This window comes from Tubulanus polymorphus, chromosome 5 (assembly GCF_964204645.1).
Source record: "Tubulanus polymorphus chromosome 5, tnTubPoly1.2, whole genome shotgun sequence".
Taxonomy (NCBI): Eukaryota; Metazoa; Nemertea; class Palaeonemertea; order Tubulaniformes; family Tubulanidae; genus Tubulanus; species Tubulanus polymorphus.
In genome coordinates, this window is record NC_134029.1 from 7394515 (window position 1) to 7415146 (window position 20632).

The following is a 20632-nucleotide window of genomic DNA, read 5'->3' on the forward strand; positions in this document are numbered from 1 at the left end:
TTTATTAGAGGCCTACGTGATTGTTCGACATTGCAGCTCTTTAAGGTCTGGGTAAACCTTGATAGGAACACACGCACAGCTAAAATTTATTAAATCAGGAATTTTTGCATTTCAATTAGGGGTATACGACATTTCATCCATGCTCAAATAAAATGATTACGAATCTAGAAGTTACTGTCTTCAGCGAATACTTTTATCAAGATAAACTGTTGGCCGAGTGACCATCCTATGATTTTACTTCTGAAGGTCTGACCTGAACTTGAACTCGAGGTGCCAAATAATGCAAAACGCGAAACTTTTCTTTTGTATTTACAAAAAAAATGTATTTTATTTCACATCTTTCCATGAACACCATCGCAACTTACAAACAAGGGCCCGGTTCCACTGGGGCGAGTTCGAGTTATAGCTCAGAGAGAGTAAAAATCAGTTCATTTACAACGTTTTAACTCTACAGAGTCAAATCTAAACTCAAAACTGTGGAACTCTGGATCAAGATCGATAAACAATGTAACTGCAACTATCGACCAAGCTGTTTCCATTACAAGAACCAGATGGCGAGTCTTTCATTCTAACGATTTGTATCCTAATTCCACAAAAATTTGGAATGAAAAACCGTAGCTCGGGTTAGTGAACCCCCGATATACTGCCCTCCCATATACCGCCACCCCCGCCTACCGCCAGGCTTTCTCAATGTACATCTCTATACAAATACATAGTAAAACACCCCCTTTATGCCGCCATACTCTCTAAACCGCCAAAATCGTTCTGCACCGATGTGGGCGGTATATCGGGGGTTGACTGTACCATAGTAACCAGGTTTACATTCTACATAAGGTAAGACTGGACGTAAACAAGGTCCGACTGAAATTTCGGTTTAATCGCTAATGGTTACCTCGTGTTTTCAATAAATGCACGAATTTGAAACTCAAACCGATTCGGCGAGTAACCTCCCAAAAGCTCCCACGATAATCATAAGATATAAGCCCCACAATCAGCCTCGAAACCCGCGTTTTCCCTAAAGAATGCTGTAAATGTATAAGGCGATGTATACATATAATTCGAGCTGGCAGGTAATCGGAGTATTTTTCAGTGAATCGGAGAAAGAGTAAACAATTCTGTCGCGTAAAAATCGTTACAATATTTAATCTAGCCGTCAAAAAAGACAAATCGACACGCAACACTCGCCTTATCGCACGGTAAACAAGAGAATCTGATGATTAGCATCTGGAAAGATTTACACCGGACTGTGTATTCACGAACATGTTTCACAAAGCTTAATCGGGCGATACAAAAAAAAGTCGAGTATCGTCACGATTGAAATTTACAGCGATGAAATACAGTAGAACTCGCTTAAGATTTTTTGATCCGGATTTTCACTCGATACGAATGAAATATTTGATCCATTCAATCCGGAACAACCCTGTTAACTATTATTCATAATTAGGAGAAATCTGGCAAGTCCCTAGTCATTCAAATGAGGTACCGGCAACTGTACTGTGGCAAGCGAGGATTCCACTTATGACGGTTGCGGATCCGTCAGTGGTTATTCGGTTACCGCGGTTCAATCTTTTCCACATTTCGATTAAATTCGAATCAACTTTTCTCATCGGCGAATCTTTTCTCAGTAAAACTATACCCGCACACTCATCGGGACACGTGAATCTTATATCAAATTTATGACCTGTTTTGACAAAAGCTCCATTCGGGAGCCTAAAAATCCAGTTCAAAGGAAAATGAACTAATTTTCACTATCTATTACTGAGTGCATTGTTGCGCCATCTGGTGTACCGCTACCCCAATCAGTGAGTTCTACTGTATCAATCAAATTTCTGCATTTCTACGAGTTGTATACATCACATAGACCGCTCGGTATTATGGCACCCCTCATTCATGAATATTTATCAACATTTCAATAATCCCCAATCTCACATATAATATTCTTCTAACCAACAAAATTAGGAATGAGAAACACACTAAGGAATGAAAATATACACACTAATTTTTCACAAACTGCTATTAACAAACAATACATTTTTCAGTTTTCTGGAAGGCAATTATATTCATATTCATCATTTAATAGTTTTCAATACAAATACAAATGGACACATGATAGTCAGCCATTTTGTTTCGATATATTTACACAAACGAATCTATACTTTAAGTTCTGTACAATAATTTCTTCTATATGTTCTCCGCTAAAAATATCATAAACTCGAAATGCTCAGATTGTTTTTAATACTTTCCGTTCAACAAAACCGAGAATTGTAGATTTAATATTTCGTATACAGTATCTTAATACAAATGATTGTAAAATATATACACATCGAGGCTCAGCAACCCCGCTTTAAGAGCAGGTTTTCTCTCACTCTTACTCAAAGGAATAGATTCTATCAATTTTGCTTCTCATTCATAACGCCTAGTCTGCTCTGGTATCTGGGTCAGCAACTGCCATTCATGAAATTGTGAGATTTTTTCTGAACAGCAGTGTTCTGCTGTGAAAACCATTTTTGACATTGTAAATATAGTTAACTTTGTTATTGACTGAATCATCTCTCATATCTAAAATGGCATCATTCATTGGCATTATAGACGGGGAAGATCTTTCAGTCAATATCGACAAATATCGTGTACCGCTGAATCTACGGTATATTACAGAGTAATAAATGGGCAACGAGCTAACCTCTGAAAACGTCAGCACATTTTTTTCGTGTATACCGTCTACTAAAACAGGGCAGAGGTACGAAACCTGCGCGGGGAGGATAGAGAACACAGATCTGACAAACTAAAAATAGTTTTACAGCAAAAACTAAACACACACGAAGTGGAAAGCCCGTGGAAGATCACAGTTATTATACAGATATTTGGTTTTTAACGTACGAAACGATCGGGCGTCTCATCTCAGTAGGAATTTCAACTGATGCGTTATCTCCGAATCGACTAACGACATCTGATGCTGAAAGTTCTGCGCGCCGAACACTTGTTGACATTGAGCTAGTTGCGAATTGACGAAATCCTTCATCGATATTGAATGTACAGGATCATGCAGGTTTACCTGAAATATCATATCATATACTGCTATATGTTGATGAATACCACTTCATTGGGATCTGATTCAGACATACGAGAAGCTTATGTATTTCGTACCTGTCTTTTTCGTTTGTCATGTTCAGTATCGGATTCATCTTCTTGTAGATCCTCTTCGCTGAACACCAAACAACTGAAAGGTCGCAAGAAAAGACACTTCTACAAAACCTTGATTACCAGGGCAATCAACATATGAACATGTTAATTCTAACATGGTGTCAAAACCCACAATGAAAAACCAATAAGCTTGAAAACATCAGAAGATTCATTAAGAACTCTGAATCTATCTATATTTAGTACAGCACTTTTCAAGTAAAATTCTAACCCATTCTATGGAGGAAATCCACTGACACTGACAGCTCAGAAGCAATTCGAAATGACTTACTCGATATGAGAACTGGAATCTTCATCCGACAGACGACAAACATCGTGTAATATCTCCACACATAGATTTACATTCGCTCCGAATTTCTCAACAACGACGCTAAAATACATTAGATCAAACACTTTACTTCTGTTTATAATAAATACATAATGGGTGATATCTCTCTCCATGCACTTAAAGATACGATTCTTGATACGGATTCTTATTCATTGCAGTCATTATTTACTTTTATGTACCCGGTACTTAAATAAATACTCTTAACTGAATACCTGTTATTGCAAGGGAGCAGAGAAGCGCAAGCGAGGCCGACTAATTTTCTGCGTTCTGGTTGAGTGATATTGTCGATTCGTTCGTATACCATATCCAACAATGAACCGAGCACCTGATGAGTCTAGAACAGACGATAAAATAAACATGCACGCTGACACTTACAAATAAACCAAGAAATCGAACGCAAATCTTGTTAGATGCTTGTTATAAAAAGACAAACCCGAAGGAAGAAAATTCTTCTCTTATCAAGCCATAACAGTAACTTCATTATACTGCCTTAATTCACGTGAAGCATTTAACTTTATGTCTATTTTGGATATGCTTGAATGTTGTAGGAATAAATCTGAAATAAAATGCCCGTACATATATACTCACATCGGCCTGTATTTCCCTTGAAAACTCATCGATGAATAACCAGAAGAATTCGCTATTTTGAAGAATAATTCTCGATACGATGGATAAATACGCCGCCATTAGCACCGGGTAGGACTGAAGAAAGGAAACATTCATCATTTAAAAACAATTTCGGAAGAACGGTTACAAAGATTTTCTCCATTAAATGAATTGAATATGGAACACTAAATGCTGTAATCGTTTGTAGACATTTCAAGCAGCTATTTGCACATATTCACAAGTACATCATCGCTAAGCAATAGACAAAATCTTTAAGGTGTAACTACCTCTGGGCTCAGGTCTGAGTTTATAGACAGGTATGGTAAGACAACCAAACCCATCAGATACATTCATTTACTGATTTTTGATGGTAAAACATATCTCAAGAACAATGTGCATTTATAATATTATTCATCCCTTGGACCGTGTGAGTGTTTGTCAACATCATGCGGTTCTGATGATAATAAAGCCCAATCAAAGAAACAGCAATGGAAGTTATTGCGAGATTAACCCAATTGAAATTTACTTCGGACACAAATCATAGCTGTGTTTCACAGTGTTTTCTCAATTCTAGTTAAATATAACAGCCATTCTGATTGGCTGCACAGTTTTAAACGGGGTAGCTGTAAAAATATGCAACACCACTCTTGAAAGACTTCCCGTGCAAAATAAGATGATACTCGTACCTCTCCTTGAAGGATATTCTTCACAATTCCGGGCAACATTGATTTGAATATCTGAGCACCTTCTACAGGGAATATTCGAAGTACCAACTCAACAACCTATAAAACATATTCACATATTTCGAACCCGGTTTTTTCTATAGGTTTCTACGAAATCAATTCTAACTCTGCAATTGTTCGGCACAAACCTTCATCACCATTGCGATTCCCTCGACCCTCATGTCGCTGATCAGCGACGATATCGATGTGACCAACGACGTTGAATAATCTTGTAGAAATTCTTTCGGCGCCAAAAACAAATAGCTTTCGATAATCTTGAGACAGGTGTGAAGATGCTCAGTACCTAAATCTATATGTAAAAGGATATCTCAATTATCAGTGACAGCCCTTATTCTACCGTACATCATATTGTCGAAAGTGAGTTGATATAAGTCTTTCTATAAATCATTTCACTGTACCTAGTAATGCTGGCATATTTTTGTAAAGAGCTAACAGTCCTGGAGTGATAATGGGCGAGTTGTGTAAAGTAGTACGCCATAATTCCAAACCATCCTCCATCAAATAGATATGAGGCTCTTGTGTAACGTCCGTACTGAGTTGAATACCGGGAAACAGGAAATTATAGGCGTTCACGCATAACGTGCCCAATCCCTGAAATTCGTTAACAAGAAATGGATGCTTTAGAAGCTGTGCACTGATGAATCGATGATGTTAGTTATGCCACATCTTGACAAATATCTTCTAATTTAGCATTGTCTTCTGTATATAAATATTGGTAGTAGTCATACATTCCACGATAACAAGATCATTTGTACTGCTAGGAGCCCAGAGAGGTGGGATCAAATAATTTCTTCATTAAAAATCAACTAGCAAATGCGCTACAATCGTCAGACATTTCATTGCCTGCCCCAATTTCAGAAGTGATCAAAACTTCACACTTCAATGAAGAATAATATCTAATGGGGGTCGGTTATAGCCTACAGAATGATATCTGCACGAGAGGCCATAGGGATGCCATTTATGAAACATTAGGACAGACATGTGAATAATACCTGAACTAAATTCACTAGCGTACTGAGTATAGCACATCTCAACATATTGTGTTCAGCCGCCGCATCCCAGAGCATCGGTAGATAACGCAGAAGGTGCTCGGCGTGAGGTTTTATCTCCTTATCGGCGCGTTGAATTATGAAAGACATCACGTGCAGTATCTGCATTTTAGTTTCGCACTCGACGACCTCCTTCAGCAAGTTGAACAGCAAACTAAAACTGCTCTCCAAATACTGTAACGATAAAACGCAGTAGTTTTATTTCCTTGCATTTTACAATTCAAGAATGTCTCAAGAAGCATGTATAATGTAACATATTGGGCCTAGTTTCATGAACAATTTAACTCATATCGTACTTCATTTGTCATTCGATTCTTTACCAGCGTTAGTCACATTTTCCTTAAGTGCAAACGTTGCAAGCTTAAATATTCACTTTAAGTTAGAATGATAAAAACTTATTTTTCATGCTTATATGCTTTTTCAAAGATTTTTACCCCATGATTGAAACCATTTAAAAATTTTTTAACATTTTTACCCCATGATTGAAACAACTTTTAAAGCAGCTAAGCTCTAACTTTTGAGTAAAATTGAGACCCCACGATGCTATCGCTACTTACTGGCAGAAATGAATCGATTGAAAACTCAAAATCATCGATTGGTAATATGTTGTCAAGGAATCATAAACACCGTAATACTCCGACATGCGCAAGTATCGATAATAGCACTTTCCTATGTTGAACTGATTTTTCAACTAACTGACGTAAACGGAATACTGACTAGTTAAAAGGATATCAAGTCGTAGAGTATTGGCAGCTTGTATATGTACTACACGATCTTCCCCATCTTTTAACAACTCAAGAATATTCTCGTACAACAACGGACGAAGATTTGGCGCTAATTTCACGTTAATCCATTCGCCGATCAACCAGATCACACGCCTTCGAATCAAACGATTCCTGAAAATCATATCAAATAAACTGGTTTACGATTACTATAAAACTGAATAAGAATGATATGTAACAACTAGTGATTGGTCTGTAATATAGGCCTAGATTGGATTAACCCTTTCAGTGCATCTACACCGCATTGCGGTGTACGAATCAGTGATGGATTTTGCTAGTACTGAGTATATTGTGTATAGTGTATTTATTTAATTAGTAATTACTAATTATCTCTCTTGAAAGATGGCAGCTCCTGTCAAACATAGTGAAATATTAGCAACTAACGATATACCGCGCCAGGGTGTAGACGCACTATAGTGCTATTCCCGTTATTCAACACACTAGGGTGGAAGCGGGCAGTGAGTGGCAGGTATAATGACGTAACACTTCACAACGAGTCGCGAATGAAGAGATAAAATATGAGTCCCACAATCACGAAGTGGATTAAGTTAAAATATGGAAACATGAAAATCTACTTTCAAAAATAAATTTCAACGTTTTCGTGCTTTAACTTTTTGGCTTCATGATTGTGGGACTTATATCTAGAGGTAGGTAAAGATCAGTAGTGCTTAACTGCTTAAGGCTAATTAGGGTAGTGGTACCGGTACTGCCAAAAATAGTGCTACCTACAGCAAAGTCAAAGATATTGTGGCCTAGGTTAGATAGACTATGCACGATTACAAACTACCTTCATTGTTAATAACACATTTCAATGATGGCAACTGGGGAAACCTAGCCAAACTAGCAATGCATTGGATGCCGAGATTTCCAAAAAATCATTACAACTATAACAACTTACATCGGGCCTGCCTGGTGAAGTTCTGGTATTAGCTTAGACGTGAACCATTCGTCAAAATTAATCTCATCAAACAGATCATAGGATGCCAAACCAACAGCATTATATACTACAAAACAAACAACTTTTATTCAAAAACGCTGCTAATGGCCATGTATTCGGAATTAGTCTCTTAAGTGTGATTTCTTCCACCAATCATAATCAAATCATTTAATGAGAACCCTACCAGCTATGCCGCTAGATGGCATCCGTATCAAAAGGACAACTCAAAATTTCATTCATTTATAATCAACTTTCATCTACATTTTTAGCTTTCCACATCAGAAATTAGCCCCATATCATGTCTATTGATAGACTTGATTGAAGATTAGGGTTTATAGATAGCGTGAATTTTATTCATCACTCATACAATTTGAGAAATTATGGATAGATTATACGTAATCGAATTAGAGAAGAAATCCGGCGTTGTTGTCCGAATGCACATTAGTGGGGCATCCTTGCCTGTCACAAGCAGAATCCTAGATCGCATAGCCTAATGTTCAGGCTTCTTTCAGAGAATGAAAAATGCCAGCGAATTAACAGTAAAGTAATACCAACCAGCATCTTTACGCAATAGAATAGTGAGGTCTTCACTATTGGCGACATCATTAATCTCATGCACCATAGACATAACCACCGGCGTCAATATCTCGCGATATTCTTTAAATAATGTTAGATAAAATACTTCAGTGCACGGCTGAAAAATGAACAGTTAACTATAAGACTCTTTACGGCAAATAGCAATAGAATACCGCACCTGGTTGTAGATCATTTCGACATTAACTATGGGGATATTCCTCAAAAAGCTGATAAGTTTTTTTTATAAATGTTCAAATAGCCTTGTTTGTGAACTTACTCGTAAACTGTATTTCCAAGAATCTCCAGTTTCAGCTGAAACTAAACACAAAATGGAACCTTTAATAGTTACTTACATTGTTTGAGGCAAAAGGATCTAAACATTTCAGATTTTCAGTCACCATAGTCGTAAGACCCTAGGTTTAGGCGATTTACTATATCGCAACATTTTACACACGCAATCATAAAACTGGCCCACGAAGTTTGGCGAGTAAAGATATCTATACAAATTCTCATTTACCGAAATCTTCTGGATTGCTGTCCCATTCCGCAAGATCATCCATCGTATAGAGAAAATATTGGTTGACTAGTATGTGACAAATCTCTTTCAGAACGTCGGGAGTGAAAAACTCCTGCTTGATCTTGATCACTTGTATCCTCGCGGGGTTTTGAACTTCTGCAATTCGAAGCGATAAACTGTTAACAAACAAGATCTACAGCTCTCGAAGAACGCAGGTTCAACTACAATACGCTTGAGGCAAATTTTAGAATAACTACAGGAGTGGATACAGGGGGACCTTGTCAACTATGGCCTTCCAGAGAAATGAGGCCAAAAAAATTCATTAATGTACTGCACCTTCTATTGGTTTTGAAGTACGGTATTTATCACAGCGGATTATGTTTTTCATCAACACAAAAAAGTTAACATGCAATCTCTCCGATAACAGATCTGTAAAAAGAATATGAAATCATTAAACTAATTTTTCATCCATCAAGCCTTGCTTAGATTATTCGAAGTAATGTGAAATTTCAGACGCAGCCCGCAAATTTATACCTTTTCCGCGATTAGTAAAATTGTACTGTACGATCAAGTCGAGCGTTGGCTGTAGATAGTGGATGAAAGACAGAGGGTGATATTCCTGGGCATCAAGCAGCTGAAAATGGAGGTCGAGTTAAAACAATATTGGGTAAACACAAATGCTGGTCCCCACTGTACCGATTTAGGCGTAGCTTTCAGTTCATTTCTAATTGCCTATTTCACAAAATTGAAAGAGTTTTGGGCATTCTGCTCAAATTAAATTGAGTTTCAAGCACCTTTAAAAGCATTTTCTGTTTTGGAGTTTTTCAGGAATCAAGGAGGGACCCTGTGTTCAGCATACTAGATATACCAACCCAAAAATTTTGAACATGTAAGAGAGAATATGAACTTATTTTGTTGATAGAAATGAATCCATTACTATTTACTCTGAGAACTAAGTGAGAACAACTACATACCAACTTAGTTAATGTAACCAAACATTTTTCGCGTTGTTCAACCAGCATTTCATTAATCTGTGACATCTGATTTTCTACAAATTCATAATGGCAAAAAGAAATTCATTCAATTTTTCGAAACGAACTCAACGTCGATTTTAATGCTTGACACAGAGACTACTCACTCGCTTCGAGAATGACTCTGCACCTTTCTAATAATAACCGAATGAAGTTCATAGGATCTTCGAAGTGACCCGGTTCTCGGAAACCAAAGACGTACAGCTTTCTCAAAACTGAAACAAAGCAAACAAGGTTGTTTATGACTGATAGTACACTCAGGATTTGTAAATACGACCAAAGTGCAACAAGTTAACTCAAATTCATAAGAATCTGCAAGATTCAATCGTGAAAATTTCTGCAAAAGAATTGTTCGTACCTTTTAAAGCTAATAAACTACGGTCCATGTATCGCGTCATGGCTTGAACATCACAACTGGTGCCTCCTGACTGCATCATGTGAAAATAGTGCGTTAACTGATTGTCCCATAGTTTCATAACGAATCCGAATGTATTCCCAGCTAACTGTAAAATATATGATAACATATATACTGGTTGTGAAGAGGGTGTTTTGCCAGTGAAAAGAAATCTGTAAGATCCAGGGTTGTCCACATTAATTCAGCATATGTTTGATAATCAATTCAGGTGGTTATAAAAATATCTCCGTTACATCCGAAATACAAGGATGGATTGAGGATTATTTCAAGGGGTGGACCCCTATAATTTAATTTTTCACCTTACTTGAAAAGGGCAGACTTGGCCGTGCAAGTGTTGCAGATCATCATAGGGGGTATGTGGGCCCATCTCCAGGAAACATTTGAAAATCGAGGGTTCATATCAGGGCATCTGGATTTATTTTTCATTTTTTTGGTTAAATTTTCTTAGCTGAATTTTTGTAGGATTTTGAAGGGGGTGGATGGAATTCCTTTACTGACCTCTTCAAACAGTTTTCTGTCGGTGACGAGGCGTTTCGAAGCTAACGTTTTGATGACGTGATAAAAAGTGAGCAGAGCTCGTTGTTGTAGCAGAGCATCGTCGATTTGCACGGCATCGAGTAGAACGGGGATCAATTCCGTCCAGTTTCGCGGACAGTCGACGCGAGCGATCTTACCGATCAAAACGGACAACTGAGTGGCAATCTGCAACGGATTAAAATTAGGCCGTCAGGTTCAAATCCGAGGGACAATGTCACTCTGCAGGATAACAATAGGCGTAACAAATTTGTCACTCACTTGATTCACCGGTTCGTTAAAATTCGTGATCAACTGTTGACGTAAAAGAATTTTCTCAGCTTCAGATATCGCACTGAAAAATGTAAGTGATGGTTTAAAATTTTGGTTTTTTTTATACAGAGAAACTCATGAACTTTATACAACAGAAAAATTCAATTGAATCTGACCTCCTGATAAATAACCATGTACTTAAATACAATTTTAGTTGTCACCATGACAGTTATCCAACAATTAATTGTAACCAATTTTTGAGCAACTTTTAATGCTAACACTGATCTGTAAAACTAGATGAGACAAACATTTGGACAATTAATTTTCTTACTTCGGGGCATTTTTTCGCCAGTATCGATCGACTCCATTTTTGAAATATAACACGGCTAGCCATCGAACGTTCACATCAATCGAATGATTGGAAAATATTGACTGAAAAATACATTTTTGTTATGAATACACATAGCTGATATGGCAAGAATTTTTCCATTTTCATTTTAAATTGTGAAACTTTTTCGATTTGAAAACACTGTTAAGATGGTAGACCTAGTCAAGAAACTACTCTTACCGCTAAAATGCTATAAAATCCCGGCTTAGTTTCCCATTCTTTGAGCTGAGCCTCTGCAGGTTTAAGCACTTCAGTGCTTTGGCTACAGGCTCTCTGTAATGTGTCGAGGACCACAGGTCCCGCAGTCTCAGCATTCATTTGTCAGCTCCTGTAAAAAATTCAGCGAATTAGATTATTGCAACAGTCAAGTTGCTAAATGAATGCGGTTTTCTCATCCACAGGGGCTCAACACTGAATTTTGAACCTCAGCTTATTAATTATGAAAGAGACCCTAACTAATATTAGCTATATAACTAGTGGCGTTTGTGATGTACAAAATCTTGCACCCGGGCAGCGACCCCTGGTTCACGCAAGCTAGTACACACAGTATACGGAGCGCCGCAAACCGGCCACTTTCAGGACCGGGTGAAAGCTTAAAAGATTTTAACAAGGTCAATGTTGTTCAACTATCAGTCTCGACCAACAATTAACCATTTTTTGTTCCAACGACCAAGGTTTAACACAGCACAATACCAAATTTCTATATGAAATCTGTCAATGACTGTAACCAACTGGGCTAAGAGGCTCCACGCATTTACCGCCACCCCCTACTGAAGAACCAGCGCTCTCCCTGATAATTCAAGTGCCTGACGTCTCAGATCAGATACAGATCTTGTGATAACCACCGGCATTAGGTTCGTTCTTTTGTGAAGCACGTAGGCCTACTTCATGAATCGAGATGATCAATGGCAACATAGTTCGTCTGTCGAGAGGATTTTTGGATGGGACAACTCTTTTTCGTAAAACGTGACACCGCAAAAGTGTTTGGACCCTTTTTCTAGTCTGTTTCCCTCACTTGTCTTCTCATTTTAATTTCCACAACTAAGCCGAAAGCGGGAACACTTAGAAGACAATACAACAGGAAAGAACAGGTTATGGGCTAAATATGCGCCGAATCCTCACGTTTGACGATGATCGAGTCCTTTAAATCGGGGGCTCAATAAGGACCGCACACAGAAAACACCAACACCAACGAAATAGGTCACGTCGAGTCTGGACGCATTACACGCGCGACCGTCAAGTGTCGCCCTCTATCAGTGTCCCGTTTCCACGCAATGTCTAGGCGTGTTTGGGTTATTCTTTTGCAACGATGCGATTATGATTTTGCTGAATATCCACATGGTAGCTATGGACGTTCGGATTCTCACCGAATTATTCCGATAATCGTGGAAATCAAATTTGATAGGGCACCGCCGCATTGAATTTCTGGTACAGCCGGTAGTAAACAATTTTATTAAATAACCAATTCAATTCAATAAATATTTATTGCTTTTTAGTAGTGTGTACAAAACTATATGGAGCAGCGATAGAATTTATCTAGCTGGCCAAGAAATTCCATGGTAAGCGCCTGCAGATATTCATCTTATTGTAAGATATTCAATCATTTATTCATCATGATCACTTAAAGTTATTCAACAACCTGGACTGGAGAGGAAGCAGCATCCTCCCTCGGCAGGGATTCGAACAAAAAAGGTTATAAGTCATACGTCGGTAAAGTTTTGTAAGGATTTAAAATGCCGTTCGGGTCGAGCATTTTCTTCATATCCTTCATGAGTTTCACGGCGGAATCCGATTTACTGTAGCGGATGTAGTTATTCTTTTTCACGCCGAGCCCGTGTTCGGCGCTAATGCTGCCGTCGTATTTCGAAACGACTTCGAACAGAAACGGCTCGATCTCGGCTACGACCGATGAATCGTATTCCTTCGTCGTCAGATTCAAGTGCAAGTTGCCGTCTCCGACGTGGCCGTAACCGACGCAGACGTCGACTTTATCTTTCAATTTCGCTCGCATGACCTCGACTGGTTTGTACATATGTTTTAAAGGTAACGACACGTCGTACTTGTACGAGTAACCGGCGTGTCGCTGCGCTTCTGCTAACCTTTCGCGAACGGACCAAATATTCTTCATTTTAGATTCGTCCGCGGCGATGGTGCCGTCCGAAACGATCTCCGCGGATAAAAGTTCCTCTAAAAACGCCGTTAGCTTTTCTTCGTTGTGGTTCGCGTTCGAGCCGGACACTTCCAACAAAACGTAAAACCGGTTACGGGAAATCGGATTTCGCAAGTTCAGCTGGTTTTGGACTAATGAAAGGGCTTGCATATCGAGGAATTCGAACGCCGATAGAATGTCCGCTAGCTGTGTCTTAGCGCGCCGAAGGATTTGTAGGACGATTTCGAATTCTGCGACGCCTAAAAACGCAACTTGCGTCGATTTTGGCAAAACTGGACACAATATGGCAGCTTTCGTAATAATTCCGAGGGTCCCTTCGGAACCTACAAATAAATGTTTGAGGTCATAGCCCGTATTATCCTTCCGTAATACCGACATGAAATCCATGACATCCCCATTCGCTAAGACGACTTCTAGTCCCAGTAGATTGGCGTGAATCGATCCGTAACGTAAGACTCTCATTCCGCCGGCATTAGTAGCGATATTTCCGCCGATATGACAGCTTCCTTTAGCTCCTAAGTCCAAAGGCATCATCAGTTCATACGTGGCCAGATGTTGGTTCAACGTTTCTAATATGCAGCCGGCCTCGCAAACCAACGAACCCATAAGAGGGTCTACGTGCAAGATCTTGTTCATCAATTCCAGACTGACGACTACTTCGTCGAACACAGGGACACTTCCACCGACCAGACTAGTATTACCTCCCTGAGGAACGACGGCTAACCTATTATCGTTGCAGTATTTCATGATCTCCGACAGCTCGTCGGTTGTTTTCGGTTTCAAAACGACAGGACTCTTCCCTCGGCAGCTTCGCATCCAATCGATATTGTAAACGTCTAAATCGTGGATATCCGTGAGCACTCTGCCGGAGCATAATACTCTGAAGAACTCGATATCGGCCTCGGATATCGATCTGAAATGACCGCGTTTGATTTCAGGCCGCATTTCACTAGTAAAAGGTACGTTATATTGGCTGTTATGCCGACATGCGAGACCAGAACGAATGCCATACGCGGTATAATTATTGCAGATAGCTCTACATTGTAGTTTCTGCTGACGAATAGTGTTCGTAGTTCTTCGTATACTCTGCATTAGCAAAGCGACTCTTGACTTTTGGGCGTAAGTAATCATGATTTAGCCTCAAATAGGTTGCTTACATTGATTTTCTGCGGCGAAATCGGCCTAATGAAGTAATTTTCATCAACTGTGAGCTGAGCGAACCCGGAAGTTTTTATTGAACCGCCCTCGTTATCGGACCATGTCGTATGAAAATCTTGATCTTGGACCAATTAAATTCAATTCAATATTATCCTCGTCAATTGCGACTGCTTGGAATTTCAAAAAGTTTACTGGATGTTCATCACTTCTTTACAATATACCTGTCCTTTTTGATGTAAATTTTGCTTTCCGTTGAAAATTAACTTGAATTTCAAGCGAGAAACTCACGTTTAACAATATATTCTATTGAATTGAATTGGTCTAATTGGCGACATGGTGCATATTGCTATGTCGAAATTTAGAAGTGTCAAATATATTTTTTCCTATGAATATCTTAGTTTTCATTGCATAACCGATGAATACAGCATCCTACATCACTCATTAGCAGGTGACACTACCGACTACTACGCCTACTTACGATAGCAAGGATAGGGGAATTATTGATAAGGCTTTTTAATTGCAATCTTGACTTTTGCACTCGTCTGAGGTGTTTGTGCGTGGGGAAACCCCAACCCGGAAGCAAAATCTACAGGAGCGTGCATCGGAAGTTGTAGGTACTGCAAAAACGATAATGTGTCTATAGTAGATCCTCTTTTTGCTGTGCCTACAACTCTGACACAAACCCCCTGTGGCTGTGGTAAAATCTAACAAGCCAAAGAATAAAACTGTAAAAATGCAATCAATCTCTCAAGCCAAGATGCAAGTCCATATGCCCACCCCACCAGAACTTCAGATACACTTTACTTTGGGGTGTAGTCTGGAATAACAGATGATGTACTGGTTCTTATATCATCTAAGAACCCACAATAGCGTTTTAATGACAACTATATAATTCTTTTTTCATTGACATTTTGCGTAGAATGCTACTACTCATCTTCAGTTTTATTCCAGATAGACGGGTTCCCCTACAAAAACGGCTGATGCCTGCTAGACCATACCTTATAACTGAGGCTGGAGCATATTTTTGACTCCAGCTTTTATACAGTAGATGGCTATGCCACATAGTGCTCTTTTTTTCGTGAATAGCATATTTAATGAATATTTTCTCTTCCTGCTTGCTGTAGTTATGTTGATAATACCTAATCTGGAATGGGCTTTTAAACTTCAGATCATTATGCCTATGCGTGACACTAATCTGATTGTCGATCTTTTTCAGGATGAATTGCGAAGATGTTGACGAAGACGCCGGAGAACTCTATTCGAACTTGAAACATTTGCCGCCGCCGATTACCGCAAATATTCTGTCCTTTATTCCGTGGCAAGAGAAGATTCAGTTCGTCACCGAAATCCTGCCTGAATGGAGAACGGGCCTTTACAGCACGGGCGCGTGGACGCACTTCCACATTCCTCACTTCATGCGACGCGGCGGAGAAAGCGACCACGAACACGAACTGCGCGAGTGCATCACCGAGTATGGCAAATATATCCAACATTTGACAGTGGCGCTCGTCGCGTTCAACTACAACCTCGACGACGTGAACATCCAACTGCTCGAGCATATCGCCAAGTGCTGTCGCAGTTTGCGAACTTTCCGCGTCGACCATCCATCGTCGGTTAGGTTCTACATGCAAGACGTGTTGCATCGTTACGCGAAGTTGCTGCATGATATCGCTGAGGTGAACTGTTACCTGCGCTCGGTGGCGCTGTGTGACATTACATACATGCCGTTCGACCGCGCGTTGGGTATGAACGAGTTTTTGTCGACATTTCTGCCGTATGACAAACTGACGAATTGCGTGACTAAACTCGAGCTGTGCGACTTCTACGACTACTCGCAGCCGTACGAATCGTTGTGTCGATTCACGAATCTGAAAATTCTCAAGATTCTCGTCGAGGTGTTGAACACAGACGTCATACTCGGCATGTGCGCGATGTCGCTCGAGCATCTCTACATCGTCAACAGCGGTTCGGCGATCAACGAAGAGTTCCGCGAGTCGGAACGCATCGACTGGGCGGCCGTCGCGAAAAAGAACCCGCATTTACGCGTGCACTATATCTATCAAGAGCGCACGATCAAAACGGACGACATCGTCGCGAACGAACTAGTGCAGTCGGTCGTGTTGGACAGTTTGTGCAACCCGGTGAACAGCGAAATCATGTTGACAATTATCTCGAATCAGGGTAAAAATTTGCAGACGTTCGCGCACTTGGACACGTACTGGGATTACAACGCGTACGGCGAGGATTTCGACTACGTCGGCTGTTTCTCGTTCATGTCGCGTAGCTGCGAGCGTTTGAAAGCGTTCATATCGACCGTGCGGATGTCGTGTCAGGCGTTGATGGAGATGGCCGAGTCGACCGCGTTCGAGCGCGTGCTCGTCGTCGCCGAGCAGCTGTTTCTCGATTTCGACTATTGCTGCAGCGAAGATTTGAACATGAAGTATTTTCAGCGGTTCATGCGCGATTCCGTCGGCTCGGGCTGGGAGTGCGCGTCGCAGAAAGACGTGCGCAGCAAAGTGCGCTTTCTTTACAAACTGTGAATTCATTCCGAATTTAGTGTTTTTCAATTTTATCGATTCTAATTGTTTGTTGATTGATAAAGTTTTGTGTTTGAAATAGCAAGATTCAACATGTTAACATGGACATAAGTGTTAACGTTGTTGGTTTCCACAAGTGACTCACTGTCAGATATCAATAAAGTAGAAATCCACATAAAAATGTAATAAACTAGGAGAGAATCTAAACTTTCGTTCTGCGTGCCATTTTCAAAATCGTCTCTTAAATGGCTCATTGAATTAAGTCGAAATGTCAGATTCCCTTCTAATTATAGTGTTAACATGTTGAAACGTCGTGTCGCAATGTAGGTATCAATCTGCAACCTGGTTCTCACCACTCCAGATATTAACCATTGTAATCGCAATGCAAAGTCTTTACAGTCACTTTACGAAAGTTTGGTGATAAAATGACCAAAATATCTGGTATTTTTAGTTCAAATTAGGTCATTTTCAATTAAAGATTTCACAGATGACGTCTTCAATATTTTCAAAGCCTGACCGATCAGATATTTGGACGACTGGTTTATGGAATGTCTGAGTGGTGGGTCCAAGCCGCATATTGATATATGCATAATATTGACCTTTAAAATCGTAAGAACAAATATTCAAGTTTATGTCTTCTTACATACTGTGTTTGAAGTTTAGGGCCCTGTGTGTTGAAGAACAACGTTCAAATTCTTTTGTTGTCTGAAAATGTTTAATTACTGATACAACCTTAAATTTTGAATATCTATTGGTAGTTTTTCTATGCAGGCTATTGATGCGTTTATCACGACAACTCCCATCTAATTCTCATTGGGGGAAAGTTACCCGGTAAACAAACTCTGACGAAAAGCCAACCTTGCAGTTCACTTTTACAAGAATGCAGCCCGTAGTCAGCCATGGGGGGTTCGATTTTCATGAAAAAGGAACTTTTTCCATGAAAGTGAATGTGTTTGTAGTAAGGCACTGGTGCAGTGGAAAAATTTGATGCAAAGAAATTTCACAATTTCTAGCATAAAATCTTGCTTCTTTTTCCCACAATTTGGTCTGAAATTTGGGGAAGTGGTGGATATTTTGAACGAAAATGTACGAAGTCTTACTTATGAGAGAATCTTTTTTGGAATCAATGCTCCGATTTTCTTAAGGCTGACCTTTGTCAATGAGCATCGATGAACCCTAAATACGGGCCTGGAATGAATCTCTTACAGTAGTATTTTAAGGAACCCATTTGTTGATGTTATTATGAAGTTAGTGAAAATTTCTAGTCAATATAATACTCGGCATCAACTGTGGTTGCATAAGCAAATTTCGAGGAGTTTTCTTACATCCTGAAGCAGCCTATATCATTTTCGAAGCAATATTTGGCAATAAACTGATCATACATCGTATACCGCACATTAACACATGAGGCAGCTCATCTATAGAGGAAATATAATCTTCAACATTGTTCATTCTACCAATGCAATAGATGTTCGGGTGCCACTCAATGCTCTTTCTGGCTCGTAAAATATTACCCTAGGAATGCCGTATATTTTGCTGCATCCACACCTTGATAGAGTGGAACCTGTAGCTATGACGTAAACTTAAATGGTCCTGATTTGAATGTACAATGCACAGTTAAATGAACATATTTAACGCGCTGTTGTTTCAGTAAAATCATCGAATTTTGGTAGCAGAGTAAATTAATCGAAAAAGAAACTAATTTGACTCAAGTTAGGCATTTTTTGAAAATTACTTGAAGCACGGATTATTTTCAAGAAAAAAGTGGGAGGGCAAAGGGAAAAAAATTAGAATAAGAACATTTTTTTTAATAAGCGTTCAAAATGAAAAGGTACAGGAGAAAAATAAAATGAAACATTTAATTATTATGTGAATATTTTCCACAAAACCTCGGAAGGACTGCCGAAAAACATTTAAAAGAAGGAATGAAAATTATGATGAATTTTGATTCAAATGTTGGGAGAAATGAAAAAACTAACTTTTTTGCAAATCACGAGGTTGAAAATTAAGATGAAAATAACTGTTACAAAATATAAGATGGACATACCTAACGAAAAAAGGAGGACTAAAAAAATAGCAGAATTCTTGGAGGCGGTTCCGTATCCCGAGTAATTACAAAAAAATGCGTTAGGGAGAATATTGACGATTGTTGAATTTGATTCTTGAGATGGAAGTAGTAATTTTATTAAAATCACTGGAACTGGGTCGTGTTAATGAATCTCCTGTCCTCCTCTCATTGTGATGTGGTTTGTCTTGCGCTACTTTTACTTCTACATAACAATCTGAATGTTTTATCATGGACTCTAAAACGAAGAGAGTTCGTGGTTTTATGAATGATGAGTATGAGACAATGAAGAGTTATTCCGTATTGCATTCTTCCTCTATATTGTTGTTGTTGTTTAATTCATGAATGTTATATCGAAATCTTTGACACATTTTATCAATAAATTATTCATAATTCATACTGAGAAGAGAAACGTTCGTTACGTTTTATGGAATTTTACGTTTTTGGAGGAATGAGCAGGCCAAATGGATCAAACCCATGTCTCAATTCGTGATCTAAGACCGGGAACTTTGATCTTACGTTCTTAGATACGTGTCATCTTAAAATGGGTGGAAGGATTAATATCGAAACTAATAAGAAAATAACAATAACAGTTGTTTGAATCTTTTGTGAGTTACTCTATTGAGACTGAATAGTCTCAACTATTTACAACTTAGATACGTCATCACAAAGGCAACTAGTTGCCTGGATGCGGTCAATTTATCTTAACAACAGTATCCATGAATAAGTTATGTGTCGAATTACGTTGATCTGACCACCGGCATACAAGTCGGGCTAGTCTGGAATTAAAAGATCACATTGAGCCGACGACACTTCATCCAAGGTAGGACTATTCTAAGATATCTTGTTGAACCTATCGTCCTATCGCCCGAACCAAGCAATTTTACATGAACCATTGAATGATAATTTCTATTTGATTGGCAGATTTGATTTGATTTGATTTGGTGGTCCGTTAACCCACCACACCTGCCACAGACTTTCCACTTATCGGACACAGGTCAAATCCATCCCTCGAAACTCCGATGTTCGAACGCACAAAAAATCCATTGCGATTTAGATATACATGTAGTTATTAAATATATTATATTCATGAACGATGAATGACGCTGAATCTCGGGATATTATTTCAAGACCAAAACGTCGACAAATACGTAAAACAAGGAAACTTCGAATTGTGGATTATCCTTTTTAGCAGATGATAGTCTGGTTAGCGACAACTGAACTGAACAAAATCACACTTTGTTCATGTTATATTTTCCGATTAAATTTAGCTGAACGAATGATTGTAAAAATGTTCTATCTTCCGGGAAAAAAAAATTAGTTTTATACTTATTTTTTTCCCAGAG

General features: G+C 39.1%; 3 protein-coding genes across 6 annotated transcripts; 1 reads left to right on the plus strand and 2 right to left on the minus strand.

Moving 5' to 3' along the window:
• Positions 1-341: 341 nt before the first annotated feature.
• On the minus strand, positions 342-12556 carry LOC141906187 (importin-11-like). The gene is made up of 25 exons (XM_074795420.1): positions 12479-12556; positions 11537-11684; positions 11300-11400; positions 10978-11050; positions 10681-10884; positions 10126-10270; positions 9875-9982; positions 9711-9784; positions 9271-9370; positions 9073-9165; positions 8737-8892; positions 8497-8537; positions 8199-8337; positions 7605-7710; positions 6657-6820; positions 6482-6522; positions 5868-6098; positions 5274-5466; positions 5004-5164; positions 4819-4914; positions 4115-4228; positions 3739-3860; positions 3470-3568; positions 3145-3217; positions 342-3052 (listed from the first exon to the last, which is right to left on the minus strand). The coding sequence occupies exons 2-25, from the start codon at positions 11672-11674 to the stop codon at positions 2894-2896; spliced, it is 2931 nt and encodes a 976-aa protein (XP_074651521.1). The 5' UTR covers positions 11675-11684; positions 12479-12556; the 3' UTR covers positions 342-2893.
• A 304-nt stretch (positions 12557-12860) lies between these two features.
• LOC141906188 (D-2-hydroxyglutarate dehydrogenase, mitochondrial-like) lies at positions 12861-14772 on the minus strand. The gene has a single exon (XM_074795421.1). The coding sequence runs from the start codon at positions 14655-14657 to the stop codon at positions 13050-13052; it is 1608 nt and encodes a 535-aa protein (XP_074651522.1). The 5' UTR covers positions 14658-14772; the 3' UTR covers positions 12861-13049.
• LOC141906190 (uncharacterized) lies at positions 12868-19647 on the plus strand. Of its 4 annotated transcripts, none has more exons than XM_074795423.1 (2): positions 12868-12915; positions 15901-19647. In XM_074795423.1, the coding sequence occupies exon 2, from the start codon at positions 15902-15904 to the stop codon at positions 17222-17224; it is 1323 nt and encodes a 440-aa protein (XP_074651524.1). In that variant the 5' UTR covers positions 12868-12915; position 15901; the 3' UTR covers positions 17225-19647. The 4 variants fall into 4 exon arrangements, with proteins under 4 accessions (XP_074651524.1, XP_074651523.1, XP_074651525.1 ...); XM_074795422.1 differs by lacking the exon at positions 12868-12915 and adding an exon at positions 15036-15132; XM_074795424.1 differs by lacking the exon at positions 12868-12915 and adding an exon at positions 15292-15298.
• The last annotated feature ends 985 nt before the right edge of the window (positions 19648-20632 follow it).

Excerpts from the sequence above, each read along its gene's own strand:
- LOC141906187 (XM_074795420.1), bottom strand. The coding sequence starts at position 11,674 with ATGAATGCTGAGACTGCGGGACCTGTGGTCCTCGACACATTACAGAGA. Across the intron at positions 10,271-10,680 it reads ACAGAAAACTGTTTGAAGAG|TTAGCTGGGAATACATTCGG; the intron begins GTCAGTAAAGGA and ends TATATTTTACAG. Across the intron at positions 8,338-8,496 it reads CTTGGAAATACAGTTTACGA|CCGTGCACTGAAGTATTTTA; the intron begins GTAAGTTCACAA and ends TTCATTTTTCAG.
- LOC141906188 (XM_074795421.1), bottom strand. The coding sequence starts at position 14,657 with ATGATTACTTACGCCCAAAAGTCAAGAGTCGCTTTGCTAATGCAGAGT.
- LOC141906190 (XM_074795423.1), top strand. The coding sequence starts at position 15,902 with ATGAATTGCGAAGATGTTGACGAAGACGCCGGAGAACTCTATTCGAAC.